Raw genomic sequence first — 16,079 nt, 5'->3', positions numbered from 1 at the left:
TAAGTAGCCCCTGTGAAACATTTGATTGGTCTGTGATATCATCTCATACCACTTTGCAGGGTTGTCAGTGCATGTTGCAGTGCAGTCAGCACTTACTGTCTCTGATGTTTGACAGGCCTGTGAGTGTGTGTTCACTCTGCAGTGCCCTTGCACCATCAGGTGGCCTGCGTTCAATCGGTTGCTAGTGGTGCAGTCAGGTGGTCTACTGCAGAGTCCTGGAGCATGGCCAGAAGCAAGGGGTTCGGATGCAATGATCAGACTGCTTCTGCTACCATGCCAGGGCAGAACTGTAAGCCTCTGCAGGGGATTAAATCATCAGCCTCTGGATGGAAATTACTAGCCGCAAGCACTAAGCACTGCACCAACTGTAGATCAGTCCTGAGCTGCAGTACAACTAACATTAATACGCTGCTATTGCTCTGTCAGCTGCAGCAAGAGAGCTATCAAATCATCATTTGGTTGACTGCTGAAATATTCCTTTTGGCCAGTTTCGTCTTTGGTCTTAATTAACCCTACAGTTTCATGAAACACATGGAGTACACGAATGCACAGAATAATGTGTCTGAAAAATCTATATGCTCAATTATATCAAATATACTATATGTACCCTTTCACATGTTGATATTTCTATGTATATGACTCAATATCACATTTATATCTACAAACAGGTTCTGTCATTACCTTCTATTTATTATGTGTAATGTAAGCACAGTTTTAATGTATGGTTTGTATCAACTATAAATATACTGTTATTTTATTCTGTTATGAATTAATCTCCTCTGTGAATGCATACCTTTGTACAATACATATATGTAGATGTGATGTATATAAATATAAAACAGAATTAAATATACAAGATTTTTGGTTCACGTAATCTCAGTTTTTTAAATGTCATTCATAATGGATAATGTCCCTTTGGATATATTACTACAATATTGCTTGCTTTGTATACTGTCTATATTTACTTGTTCAATCTCTACAATTCAAGTTATTCAACAAACAATTTTATATTAAATATAATAGCTTCAGTCATGTTTGGTAAGTTTTGTCGTATTATATTAGACCAAAAACCGGTCTAACTTCACTTTGAGAACTGGTGCTATACAGTGTAAAAAAAATAACTCTACATTATGTTGAGTACGAGAGGTCCTCACTTTATTGATGACCTCTGTGAAGTATGAATTTTACTGACTTGATGCGTTTTCTAGTAATATGTTTCAAATGACCCTTAATAAACAGTGCTCAAGCAGGTGGAGTAGTAATATAGTGTTATCTCTTAGTCATCACTTATCTTTTCTCTATGCCAGTAGAAATGGCTGTGCTAATCTCTAAAAAAAAAGCTGATAGTCACATTGACATGAGAAATGGTGCAACTACATAAAAGAAATACTACATTTATATGTAGTATTCAGATGTACATTAAACTATACACATTGTGTGTGATTATGAGAGGTTATTCTGCTTTTTCTCTATTTAAAGTGTAGCACATATACAGCAGTGTCAGTAGGAAAGCTGCATTCATTTTCAGATGCCTTAATTAGCTGGCACAGATTGGCAATAGTAGATAGCTTCTGCTAAATACTTGCTGAAATATTGATGTTGCCCAGTATGCACATCTGAAGCCTGAGCTGTTCTTAGATTACACTGTGTGTGATACATAAATGTTCTGCCAATGTATAGTTTTGCATACAGCTTTTATATAAAATATGTAAATTGATGTTACACTGTTATCTAGCACTTAACATTTTAATGATTATATTTTATTCCCTGATTTTTGAAATAATTCACATTCTTTTTTTTTTTTCTCCACTTTAAGGCAATGTTTGTAGGTTACAATAAAGTCATCTGAACTGAACTGAAACTGATTCTCTACCTTCAGAGTGTATGTTGTGACCTATTGGGTTTACATTAGTTACAGTTATATGACAGCACCAGTATGTACCACTAATTATTACATTTCCTCATGATAAAACATTTACAAATTAGTTATAATGCATCGATTGTTTAACCTTTTATAATTATATTTGTAATGTCTTTTTTCACTGATAGAAAATGAGGGCCGGATTTACCAGGAGGCATCTGAATAACTGTTCACACTTTTTCAATGATCATTTTTATAAATTGCAAAAGAGCATATAGACCACAAATCTTTGTTTATCAGGTAAAGCATAATAGATTCAGGCAGTTAAACATTACAATTCATCTGACATATTATATCCCAGCCAACAAATACTACTTTCTCTCCTGATTGTTTATTCAAAATATCAATCAATACAGTGAGTTACTTTAAAAAAAAAAAAAAGACTGAGAAACAATGTGATTGAATAAGGGGCACACCTGACTAAGTTATTTTTATACACGTGTGCCCATACAAAGGTGCATGATGTACGTGCATGTGTATTGTACACACAAAGTGGGAAATGTGATCCCCGTGTTGCAGTGCATTTGAAGGCTTCAATATGCATTACGAATGAATAGGTCTTCAGTTTCATGGCTCTTACTACAGGTAAACAGCTGAGTGGCCCAGGGCTCTTTAGACTTGTGATTATCGTTTATCCTGGTCTCGTATGACTTATGATGCTCTCAATTACCTATTGAGAGCAGAGATCGGTATCTTGTTACCTTGATTTTTTTAAGCAACTCTAGGCAATATCATCACAGCTTTCTAAACTGTTGTTCAGTAAATAAGTGACAATCCAGACTTCAGAAATTCAGACTAAATGTTACAGGTTTTTGCCATTATATTAATGCTATTAGATTAAATTAATGATCTCTAGGTATCATTTATACACATATTGTACATATTAGTGTACATGAACATGATAACAAGAGAGTCTTGTACCGATGTACATGTTTTGTAAATGTTTTAACTTGTTGAATACAGTGGAAATCAAATCATCAAACAATTGTTTTATAAACAGTTTATAGTGGCACTAATACCGCCATCCAAGAAAAATAAACATTTGCAGGCATCATCTTTGAAGATATATGACATCAGCATTATGATCTGAAAAGAAATGCAAACAAGGGACAAATATGGTTTTTCCCCTGTTTAATTCCTGAAGAAATTCTTATGCTGTCAAGAAGGAATTTTTATTTGAAAATCCTTCTTTTTGTTTAAGACTAGACCTACCCCTTGTCTTGGATACTGGCCCACATTTATGAACTATTATTAGCTGTGTGATATTAACAGGTCCATTCCTCTTCGCATTTTATTAGAGCACAATAACAGTCATAGTGCAATGGATTTGCTGGCTTAGATATCTAATACCTTTTACTTTGTGCTGCTGCTGGGCATTTTAACCAACGGTATTCTTGCATGCTTTATTGATTGGAAATTTTAACTAAATGAAAGCATACACTGTGTTTTAACTGTGTGTTTGATCAGCCAACATTGTAATTAGATTTAAGTTTGTCTATATTATAGCTTTCCAATCTTTCAGCATATCGGGATAGGGATTATTGCATTTTTGACTTGACGTAATTCCCAAAATGGAAATTTATCTACAAGTGGAAACTCTTGCACATCGTGAAGGAAACAGAAATACTGTGCTTGTGTTGTGGACACAAATTCAGAGTGATTCACAAATTCCAACTGATTTTTACAAGCTCTGGAAAGAGAAATATATCCCTGCCCATGCCAATCTGTGCAGTTATGGGCTGAATGCTATGACTCAAAGCTAAACTCTCATTTAGCGTCTTATAGAGAAATGCCAAGCAGTGGGGGTAAAAAACACTATTAATACAGAAACGGACAATAAACTCGCAAACCTTCCCCGTGTTTACGCCGTTACCGGTTTGCGATGCCACCATAAATGAACTGTATTAAAGCAGCATGAACTGTAGCCATTAACAAGAAAATTAGCCTGAGCTATTTTAAGTAGGCCTCATTTAAATCCTTTTAACCATGTTATATATTATATCAGTTTATATATGCAATTAGTGGCCTGGGACAGTTACATGTATGTAAATCTGTTCCTGTACATTCGATAGGGGTGTTATTTGTTTGTCGTCTGGGTATTTAAAGGAAGAACTGATACCGTTTTCATTACAGTGACTAATTAGTCTGGAGCATAGACTGATCTAGAGGCTAATGTTTCACACAATATAGGCCAAGTACCAACCAGAGAACTTGCACTGTAATAACTGACCTGTGCACCTGGTCTGAATTTGAGATGTTACTGTTCAAAGTTTACCAGCATGCATTAGAAATATAGAAGATACAAGATCATTCAGATATACGTGCATTTAAACACCCAAATGTATTTTTTCTTATGAGGCAACCTATTGAGGGCCACAAACGTCTGGCTGGGTTCAGGTGATTTGAGTCCACAGGTTGGAGCTGACATTTATGACTGGTTCAGCGCTGCTGTGTGTGTGACCAAACGAGTGACGCATTGCAGGTACAAACGAGCCAATCAGAAACTTCCGCACGACCGTATCACACGCAGTAATCCTCCGCCATCAGCTAGTCCTTGTGTGTTTAAACGCATACTTTTGCTAGTAGATCAAAAAAATAAACTTTCTTTCCTTCTGATGTACATGTGTATAAATATGCTTTTAAACCACACACACGTTTAAAGTGAAATATTACGATATTTGTAACAGGCTCACCGCCAGAATGCAGATAAACTGGCGGAGGGACACGCGTACAGGGGAGGCGTTTTATGTACAACCGTCAAGGCGGGTCTGCGCTGTGGCGAGTTTTCCCTTCACCATTTCAGAGGTGTTCGTCCAGGACAGAACGCGAGCAAACACAGGAAAATGGTAAGTCTATTTTACATTTTTGTTGATAGCAAACGAACATACACATTTAACATCTGCATTTCACGAGCACTACCGTGGTTTAACGGTGCAACCAGCGAAAGACGGCGTTGTATGAACACATTTCGCCTTTTAGCTGACTGCGTTACGTAGAAGGCTTTTCGGAGGAGCTATAGGCGACATTACAAACAAAATAACTTGGTAAACTGTAAAATTACCAATTTGTGAAATATTTACTGGCCATAAAGGGGATTTACAAGCTTAATTTCGGAGAGTTGAGTTGCTAGCCTGGTAGCTAGCTGAGGGTGCAGTACTGGTTCACTAACGTTACCCGCTGGATTCATTATTTATTTCCCACCATAGACTGTATAATTATTTTAACTATTTATACAAGTGCTGTATTGTTTTATAGTAATATAGGTTTGCGGTTGTTTTTATGTTTGTACGGTTGGCTAATAGCTAAGTGAGGATTGCACGCCATTACTGAGCTTCCCGCCTTCCTGCAGAGAGAAAAAGCGCCATTGATTCGTCAGGAATTTATTTTCGTTTTCCTCTGGACAGATAGAGGTAGTTTGTATTATATTTATATACGATTGCAAAGTTTTATTAATGGTAAAGTGGTATTAAAGCACGTGTGCAACTCGATGTATTTAAAATAATGCAGTTTTCTGGTCAGATGGTGGATTAGATGTCCCATAATGACAAGATGAACATCTGAATGCAGGAAAAACTGCGTCTGAATCTGTAAATGAAGAAAGGTGTCAGAAAACATATATTGAAATATATGGACTCACTATTGTTACTATGTGCTCTACAAATGTAGACCACATCTCCTCCCCCCTTCGTTTTTCATAAAGAACAGGTAATATCTCTGTAATTTATACCCGCCACACCTGAACATCCTTAATTCATTGTTGTAACTGGTTCCTACAGGCAGTTAATAAGCTTCTCATATGTCCTTCCTGCCGATTGGCTTTTGAGTTGTTCTCTGTCAGAGCTGAATAGAGAGTTTAACATACCATAACAGTTAAGGGCGTATACCAGGGGAACATGGCACACCTAGTCACCTGTGTAGTTCACTTCAGGGTTTCCCTGTTGTCTTATCTTGTCCTATCAGGTTTCGCTCACTTATAGAAAAAGTCCCGGTGATGCATCAACCTGTGAAGTGATTAGTTTTCTTCTGTCAGCAGGCCTGAGTTACAGGAATTTTTTAACACTCGAATCATCCTGTTGGGAGTTGTGGGATGGACAGGGGGGGCATGTGGGCTTTGCAAAAGGAATCTGAGAGGGGGAAAAAAAACACTTTGCAATTTGCAATGGTGTGTTAAAAGGGCGTGTTTGTTTAGTAATGCTGTAACGCTTACACCCAGCCTGAAAGCGTTTGCTTGATTTCTTTTTTTTTTTTTTTTAATTTTTTCCCCCCTCTTTTTGTTTGCAGGCTGATCAACTGACGGAAGAGCAGATTGCTGGTAAGGTCATAAATGCTCTTTGTTGCTGTTTTTGTGCCCAATTTAATCTTTTGCCTTTGCACACTTTTGCGTTGCATGGTCTCTTGCAGTTCTGCCAACAGCTTGTATGCTGTTAGCCTATGTTTGCCTTTTAAGGTGGGTTTGTAGACAAGCTTGTGTTAGCTAACTGAGTGCATCTGTGGGTTGGCCAACTAAAGTGAGATCACTTCCACACATGGAACATTAAAGAAATGTCTGTGGGTGTTTGGAAATATTTGGGAACAAATACTTAATTGATTAAATTTTTTAAAAAATTTGACTGTACTGTAGGACATGTGCTTGCGTGGCACGTTTTAGTTATATTATTGTTTTATGAAACCAGCTGTAGTTAATTAGATTGCTGTGATTTTAGTATTCTGATCAATCCCACCCTAATAATAAAATGCTTGTATGGATGCAGAGTTTTCTCACTGGCACCCCCTTTCATTGTACTGCTTCTAATACTCGCCTGCATTACACATCGCAATGTTCAAAGGAGAACCAATCCTGGTGCAGCATTTCCCAGAGGCAGTTAAAAATTCCCCTTTGGTAACTTGTAGCCCTTTACTGATCTCGCCAACCTCATGCAGAAGGCAGTGTCATTAGCTTGGCCTTAGACTTGTTGGCGTGGGCCAGCGTTGCCATGGCTGTAGTTTGTTTGTGCGTCTACCACACCTCCCTCCTGCTCTAGACGTTTCAGTCAAGACATTGTTAGTTACTGTGTCTTGGTAACGGTCATAAATACAACTGTCTAAAAAGAGAGTATTAATTGCATGCACAGTGACTTCAGGCTTTTTGTGTGTAAAAGTCAAGTATCATTTGTGCAGATTTAGTTGTAGACCTTTTCTGGACAATAAGCTTCACTTGTCAAGATGAGTTCTGTGAGTAAAGGAAAGATGGTATCTGACGTGGCTATGAATCTGCAAATACATTATACATTCCTTTTGCAGTCATGTTGAACAGAATTAGTTTGTCTCCACAAAATTAGTAAGGAATAATTGACTGACTAGAGTTTTGTGACACTAAAATGAGCACGTCAATGTTATATGTATATTAACCCAATGCTTGTCTTCTGACAGAATTCAAAGAGGCCTTCTCACTATTTGACAAAGATGGCGATGGCACCATTACCACTAAAGAGCTTGGTACAGTGATGCGTTCTCTTGGGCAGAACCCAACAGAAGCTGAACTTCAGGATATGATCAATGAAGTGGATGCAGATGGTGAGCGCACAAGAAAATGTTTTTGGTTAATCTTCCTAATGGGAATGTTTGAAGTCCATATTTGATCAACTGGTTGCATAAATGCAGTATGATGGGTTGCATGTGATTGCCTTTTGCAATTTAACATGTTATTTCTGCTCTGATTTGCTCAGGTAATGGAACAATAGACTTTCCAGAGTTCTTGACCATGATGGCAAGGAAGATGAAAGACACCGACAGTGAGGAAGAGATCCGGGAAGCTTTCAGAGTATTTGACAAGGTATCCCACCTGCTGGTTTTGTTAATACAAGTAGGGGATTGCCCTTGTTCCTGGATCAATGTTTAATGTGCTTGTATGTGTTCAGGATGGAAATGGATATATCAGTGCTGCTGAGCTGCGTCATGTCATGACAAACTTGGGGGAGAAGTTAACAGATGAGGAAGTCGATGAAATGATCAGAGAAGCAGATATCGATGGTGATGGCCAGGTCAATTACGAAGGTATGGATGCCAGGTCTGGTTTTTGAAAAGCATTTAAACTAGTTAAAAAAGACACGAGTTAAACCCCCGTTTTTTTTTTTTCTCTCCACAGAATTTGTACAGATGATGACAGCGAAGTGAAATCCTTGTACAGAATTTCTTGTATAAAACTATTTGCCTTTTCTTTTTAATCTATGTATAATGTTTCATTTTAATTCTCCCCATCTTCTGCTGTCCAAAGGAACTGCATGTGTAATTTTGTTTTTGTTTTGCCCCTTTCTGCACTTGGTAATTGTTAACATTTTGATCTAGTGGGCTGTCACAGGGGCAGGTGACTGGTATAGGCAGACATTTTGGCTGGCACTACCTTGGTTTTATGCTTTTTGCAGTCTGCTTGCCTGTCACCTCATGAGTGGAGTCCAAATGATTCCAATTCCCTTTTCCCTCCCTTTTTTCCCTTTTTTTTTTTTTTTTTTTTTTTTTTAAGGAACTGCTCTGCATGGACAACAGACTACATATAATAGTGAAAGAAAATCCTTAATATTGCACTATTGCAACATCAGTGAATTAAATACTAACGGGTTTATTGGCAGGTACCTGTACACTATAGTCTTTTTGTATTTCTGTTCTCTCGTTATAACTATGCTTTATAATTAGTCACTTTTTCTTTGTTAACTGCTTATGGCACAGCCATGCCTCAAAGAATCCATTCCAAGTTGTATATTTGTTTTCCAATAAAATTAATTAATCCCAAATGCCTTTTGCCCATTTGATAAGGTGTTCTCTTTTCAAATGAGCTAGGACTGCAATTTATTATAGTTTTAAAAGATTGCCATTTGAAGTGATTATTTTTTCTTTTTTTAAACCCCTGCCAGCAAAAGTATTTGCTTTGCTTCCACTTTAGTTGAAATTTCCATTTTACTTCAATACAATTTGCATGGATCTAAACTGTAGAACAAAATATCCAGGAGTTTGGGGATTTTGTGTGCTTGTACATATATACACACACACACACAAGTAGGGTTTTATTTGTTTATTTTTCAATTGTTTAACATTGGGCCAACTACAACAAATTTTGGTAATGTTTAAATTTTAAGTTATTTAAGGGAGAGCATCTTGATTCTAAATGTTCCCATCTACTCCATGCATGCTCTATCCTCATGTGGCTGTTTTTCCAGCAGCTTGATTTCTATCGGAGCACTGCCATTTCCTTAAAAGGGGCTGTTGAAAAGCAGCCACAGTTCACCGTGTTGGATGTACAAAAGGCGGCAGGCTGGAAAGTGGAAAGGCAAACATACTGAGTGTCATTGTTAATGTGTGTAGATGGTACTGGCTGACAAGGCCTTATGGAGTAACCAAGTGAAGGTAATGTGGAATCCAAGGGCTGTTCACAAACCAAGTAAATAGGAATGGTATTATGAAGGCCAGTCAGCAATGACTGATCCACTACATCGAGAGAGATCAGTGCTTTCCATTTCAGTCGAGAATTCAGCCCTCTGGCATATTTAGTGCAAGTTTCCTAGCAACCAGTCCTACAGATGGTCCATCTTTTTTCTTCTGAGTGCTAACTGATAATCCGAAAGTGCAATGGAGGGTATTGTTTATGGGCTCTGAAAAAGAAATAATGTAGTATATCTTATTTTAGAAATCAGTTCCCGAGTGTAATTGTACTATCTTTCCAGTTTGTGGTGGCTATTACTGTTGAAGTTTTGGAAGTCATAGAGCTTGTGACTTTACTGAAAGTCTGGCTAACAATAGCTGTAGCTAGCAGTCATACTTCAGTCACGTTCCAGAAACATTATCACTGCAATAAAACCTATTAAAGCTTAAGGGAGTCTAGGGCAGTCATAATTTTATATTCCCATATGGGGAACCACTTGTGAGAGTGGAAATGTCTTGTTTTCCTCCTTATTGTAAATGTTTGATAGAAAAAAAAGTGCTGTGCCAATGTAAGTGGTGCTTTAATAGCCTGAGAGATGAAATCAATATTTAAGGCAAGAATTTTACACTGTTAAGGAATACACACATAGGCTTGTACGTGAGATGGACAACCATCCTAAAGATGGGCTGAATCATTGATTTAGTGGAGATGTCTTGCATTACTTTCTTCAATTTCCTCATAATGGAAATTTATCCTCATCTCGGTCAGGGTTCTGGTCAGACATGCTGGCCGTCTATCTCCCAGAGATGCCGATTATACGTATCGCTCAGGAAGGGCACAGTGCGCGCCTTTCCTGGAATGTGTCAGTTGCCTTACACATGTCGGCCCCCACCACACTGGCACTTAATAAGATCATCTTTCTTCCCAGCCCTGGCTGTCCACCATCTCTGCACATGGTTTAGTAATCGCTTTGGCCATTATCACATGCGCATGTTCCTGAGCCTGCAGCTACTCCTGTTGTTGCTATGAAAAATGAACAAGGGTTTCTCTGTGCCCTGTTATGACTCGTTTTTTTGTTTTGTTTTTTTTCCATACTTTGCTAGAAGCTTTATCTCTAAAAAAATAAAAAATAAAAAAATCTTCCTTTTTATCCGAATAAAGACCAGAGCTAGGAAATTGAAAGTGGGTCTGTTGTGGCTCAGCAGGTATTAAACATTCTAATAAGAAAATTATCAAAAGGTTATGGAGTTCAAATCATAAAACTGCCAAAGATTCACTATGGAAGAGTGGCCTCACAGCTCCTGACCCACAATTTATTTGATTAATGCAGTTTTTCCAAACCTGGTGTCAGTATACCCTGCAAATTTAAGTGTTTTCTGTTCCCAAAACACCTGATAAACTATGTCAGTTATTTGACCGCTTTATTTATTTGAAGTTGGTGTGTAAGCAGAGGGAATACACGACAATGTGCAGGCCTGGGCTTCTCCTGGGCCAAGGATTTGTGGGTGGGGTTTAAAGCCTTTCCTCAAAAGACTCTTTTGAGCTGTTTGAACAGGCTTTGTGCTCATTCAGCTACTAGAGCATTAATCAAGTCAGGTACTAGGGTGAGGAGGCCTGAGGTGCAGTCAGTCAACCCCAGTAGGGTTGAGGTCAGAGCTCTACAGCAGGCCACTCAATATCTTCTACTCCAACTCATACACCAAATATTAATGAACCTCACTTTGTGCACAGGAACATTGTGGTGCTGGAACAGGTTTAAGTATACTAAGTTTAAATGAAGGGAACACTTCATGCTACAGAATCCACCAATATACAATCCAATTGTGTGGCTTTAACTTTGTGGGAAGAATCACATGGCTGGAAAAGTTGTGTTCCAATACTTTGTTTTTGACACTTCAGATAGTAAGTTGGGTCACCACTGACCTGCTGTTTTTTTGCCTGCTCGGCCATATACTCTGTATGTGTATTTACAGTACAGAGTTTGGTACACTTGTACTGGACTCAATCCTTTTTATATGCGGAACCTAGTTAAAATCTGAGTTCACTCAGGAACATATTAAGTGACGGACCGAAAGTTTGTTTAGTCTCTGTCTCATACTTTGAGTTTATAAATATTATTACTATAATTTGTATTTTATATATATATATTTTTTATAAAACTTGGAAACATACACAACAATCCAGGGGTCCAAAAAAAAAAAAAAAACTAGAGTTAGCACAGTGTCACTGTAGCTACTCACTCTATACCAGAAATAAGATTTTATTTTTCACATGCATTTAAAAACTAAAGAATCCATAGCGCTATAGTTAACCTCCAACCAGAAAGTTCGCTTCCAGATTTTAAAAGAATCTCTTAAAAGGAGAAAATCCTGACAATTCCACATAATCATAGTGAATTAATAAAGGATGGAAGGAATGCAGACATTTGTATTGAAGTATGCTGAAATAAGTAAAGCAGTTGAGTAGATCATATCTTTAGAAAATTTAATATTAAATGTAAAACATACACACAAAAAGACTTACATACACATCTGTATTATCCAAATGTAATGTAAAATATTTAATTTGTCAATTTTTATTACCCAATTTAATCAATATTATAAAGAAAGTGTGTTGCATTAATTGTATTTATTACATTTTATTGTCACACTATTTGACTTATTCTATAATATTTATAGTATAAAATTTTTTATATATATTATTTAATATATCGTTCAACCAAGCAGGCATTTTATTAAAAATTGATTGAAAATGTAAACTGTTGATGTCCACAAATGTTATTAATAATCTGCGTTAAAAAACGACAAGCTATTTTGTTTAGCATTTCTTCCCCTAACCATATATATATATATATATATATATATATATATATATATATATATATATATATATATATATATATATATATATATAATGCTTGGCTGCCACTGCCTGCTGGTCACTGTAATATAGGCTTTGCTGATCAGCATTAACAGCATTTGGCTAAATTAACACCTCCTGCTCCATAATGGCCCCCTCCCACTAAAAGGATTGTGTGCCACCTGTACATCAAATGAAATGCTGTGGCAAGTTGTTCACCAGAAGTATATCATACATACTTAATGCAAGAATTTGCAACAAATAAATTACCAATTTAGTAAATATAAAATGACAGGTTTAACATGGGTCCCTTTGCCTACTTCGTTTGTATTTAATCAGTCTCCCTTATTTGTTCAGATCCTAATGAGATAATATTGTGTAAAACAAATGTTATGGACTTAAATATTAACCTACCTAATGGGCTAAAATGTTCAATTGTTTTACTTCCTTCATTTTCTTCAAATACGCACATGGAAGTCTACAAGAAGGCAGCTTTCCTCATCACCTTATTAGTTGTCTGGCTGTGGGTGGCCTGGTGTAAGACATGGTTGGTTTCAGAGAACTGCATAATCCGCTTTCTTACTGTTCACACTTTTGTTTTTTTGAGTAAGGCACAGATAGATAGAAGCTATGTGCGCTATTTCTGCCTGCATGTCTGCTAGGCTCTGGGACGTACTGGTGTGGTGTGGTGGGGGGGCTGCTGAAAATAGTGGAAAGCAATTAGAATATCACAAAGTTCAGCTCCTGGAGGCAGCACTCTTGAGAGTTTTTCAAACATAACAGTTCTGAGCCGAGTGTGCAGCCGGTACAAGAAATGGGGAGAGTGTGAAACAGAGAATGAAAGAGTGTGTGAAAAGGTGGGGGTTTGTGAAGTGACATCGCAAGAATTTTACCCACAGGGATCTGAAACCAAAAGGAGAGCGTTTTCATTCGCACAAAAGACTCTTTTCAGGAATGGAAATGGTAGGAGCTGGGATTATATGTGACCCGTCTCCCAGGACTGAGTGCAGAGCGTATGTAAACTAGGCAAACCCACAAGAATAGAGTGTAGGAAGTGTAGGAAGTTCAGATGTATACTGTGGTTTTACTGTGGTAGACATGTATTAATTTTTGTATTTTTGTCTTTTATGTGTTGGAGTGGGCTTAGACATGTGTGTCTCAATAAGTCAGCTTCAAATACCTGATGGTTAACCTCAGAGGAGGATTATTTTACCACCTCTTTTCATTCCCATACATCCATCAGTCTCAGTAGATAGCAGCCACTGCAGAATGAGTAAATAAAAGCAGAAATTAAAAACACAAAGCAGCACAATCCAGGTTTTAGAGGGTTTCATTTCCTAATTTGTTTTATATTCCTAATGAATAAAAGCCCTTCCAAATGGGTAATAAATTGAAGTTACAACAATTATAGTGTATTAGTATGGTGGTTGTGAGTTACCAGAACAGCTTCACAACTCACTCACTTGGAATTGCCCTAGATGGATGAATACCATCTTTTAGAAGATATTACCTCAGGTGGTATTTTTGGTGAAGGCAGTGAAGACGTATCATATGCAGACATATCAGTTGAAAATCTTCCACTGGTGTCCAACATAACATTGACTTAAATCACTTTAATTTTGATCAGACAATTTAGTGAGCTCTTGTGCCATGCACGGGAGCTAGAACATATCCTGGAAAAGGCCACTCTTATCAAGAAATGTTTTATTAGAGGATAAAGTTCAGAAGAAGACAAACCGCTTCCTATACTCATTTGTATTTTGATAATATTACAAGATTTAATTCCTGACCAGTTCAGGTGTCCATTCACTTTCCTTGGATATGTTTTTTAAGTGTGAAATTTAGTATTAGGCTATTTGGGGTACTTTATTATTCAGAATACATCTCTGTCCATGGCCACTGATGAGTGGAGCTGTTATGACACTATTCCACTGCTAGAGCAGTTTTATTTTTATAGCCTCTCTGAATGGCTGAGACTTTGACACAGTATAAAATGAGAGTGGTATCAGGTCATAAAACCTTACTATCACTATGATATACTGTAATGTTAGGGCGCATACATATTAAGAAACATTTAGTTTTTATGATGCATCCACACTTGTGCTGTCGATGGTGACTGAGATCATTCAATCATTATCATTTACCACTTTGATATCTTGACATAAGGCTTTCCCAGAGGTTACATCAATTCAGCTCAAAATACAAGGCACACCTTACTTTCTCACTATGGTCCATGGTCAATTAGTTTCTTACCCTTCTTTTTTCTTTCTGTGTTCAGGTCCCCTGAAACAATAATAGTAAAAATTTCGTCATTATTATCCACAGCATGAAACAAATTAATCTAATGTTTTGAAGGTCATTAAGCATAGGAAATGAGAACAACATAAAAAACTTTTTGTCCCAGGCACCAACACCTAAACCCCAATATGTGACATGAAAGCAAAAGTATTGTTTGGCGAGGCCATAGAATTTCAGTTTCAATGCATGACACAAAGGTTTGATATTGAACTGTAATGTTTCTTTGACATGCTATGCCCATTGTAATGCAATCAACCTCACGTTAATCTAGTTACATTCGTTCTCCGACTGTTGAGTAGTGTGGCTACTCTGCCTCCTCTCACTAATGGCTACATCCGCTATAATTGATCCAGTATGGCAGTGAGACATGTTGATCAATGATGATCAGCTTGGACGCGCTGCATTTCACCCAGCCAATAACTTTATGAATATTACTCATGCAGAGATAATTTCATTTCGAAGGTCTGTTTATAATAAGATGCATGTGTTTCTTGGTTTACTTGGGAAGAATTTGTTGACCCAAACGCATGATGCTTTACACTGGCCATCCTACCAGATCTACATCTGTATAGGAGGATTTCACTATTTGTTCAGGTAAACCATCATCCTGTGCATAACTTAATGACTAATTTTCTGAGGACAACTGGATTTGAGGGGCATGAAACCACACATAAGGGCTCCATGCTATCTTTTACTGTTTAGACTCTTTACAATTGGTGGATCTCTCATGATAATCATGGGATTTCAAGCTCATTTCCGTTTTAGAAAGAGACAGGGCTGATGGGAGTTTAAATAAAGTAATTTTCTGTTTAACCCAAAGCCTAGATTAAAAATAAATGAACACGTAACAACAAGAACAGAGGAGTGCTTTTTTGTAAGTGTCTACATTATACATTGATATATTTCCATATATATATTTTTTAATATTTTGCCAGGTATTTTTATGTATAAATCTAAGCAATGTCTTAGACAAAAAAGAAGAGACAAAACATAAGCCGCATACAATGTTCATTTTTGTCATGTCTGCACTGCACTCTCTTTAATTCACCTCAAATCCGATGGTGTATCAGCAACATTAACTGTGTTCACACCCTCACTGTACCTCTACACACTGTATCTGTTTATTTTTTACAATATTTATATACTCCTTTATATACTGTATATTTATATATATTTATCTCTATTTCTATCTATATATTTATCAATTTATACCTATCTAAGCGCTAGACTGTAAACATGAATATTAAAGCGTGTAACGTGATATTTCTCAATTCAAGTACATCGAGTAATTAGCTATTCTTTGGGTTTTTTATACAGCCCTGTGTTTGTGTAAGTTTTCTCAGGGTTCTCCAGTTTCTCCCCACAGCTTGCACAGCTCACTTGACTGCAATTGAATATTTGGCTCTGCATACTAATAAAATAGGAAGTTATGTTATTTTGATTCTTTCAAGGTTTCTCCAAGAGACTTAAAAATACTGTGAAAGAGATCAGTAATCTGTGTTCATGCCTTGGCTAATCCTCTGATCTGTCCGGATGACCCAGACTTCATGAAACGTGTCTTTTTTCTGATATAGGCTCATGTCTACGATTAAAGTACCCATATTGTCT

At 37.1% G+C, this 16,079-nt stretch overlaps 1 protein-coding gene across 1 annotated transcript; it reads left to right on the top strand.

Annotated features, from left to right (window-relative positions):
- Positions 1-4,638: 4,638 nt before the first annotated feature.
- On the top strand, positions 4,639-8,688 carry calm2b (calmodulin 2b, (phosphorylase kinase, delta)). Its single transcript, XM_046854085.1, has 6 exons — positions 4,639-4,767; positions 6,203-6,233; positions 7,331-7,474; positions 7,627-7,733; positions 7,819-7,954; positions 8,046-8,688. The coding sequence occupies exons 1-6, from the start codon at positions 4,765-4,767 to the stop codon at positions 8,072-8,074; spliced, it is 450 nt and encodes a 149-aa protein (XP_046710041.1). The 5' UTR covers positions 4,639-4,764; the 3' UTR covers positions 8,075-8,688.
- The last annotated feature ends 7,391 nt before the right edge of the window (positions 8,689-16,079 follow it).

Source organism: Silurus meridionalis, chromosome 7 (genome assembly GCF_014805685.1).
Source record: "Silurus meridionalis isolate SWU-2019-XX chromosome 7, ASM1480568v1, whole genome shotgun sequence".
NCBI classification, from domain to species: domain Eukaryota; kingdom Metazoa; phylum Chordata; class Actinopteri; order Siluriformes; family Siluridae; genus Silurus; species Silurus meridionalis.
The sequence above is the reverse complement of the archived record's forward strand: the minus strand, read 5'-3'. Positions and strand labels throughout refer to the sequence as shown.

Excerpts from the sequence above, each read along its gene's own strand:
- calm2b (XM_046854085.1), top strand. Across the intron at positions 6,234-7,330 it reads GACGGAAGAGCAGATTGCTG|AATTCAAAGAGGCCTTCTCA; the intron begins GTAAGGTCATAA and ends GTCTTCTGACAG. Across the intron at positions 7,475-7,626 it reads CAATGAAGTGGATGCAGATG|GTAATGGAACAATAGACTTT; the intron begins GTGAGCGCACAA and ends TGATTTGCTCAG.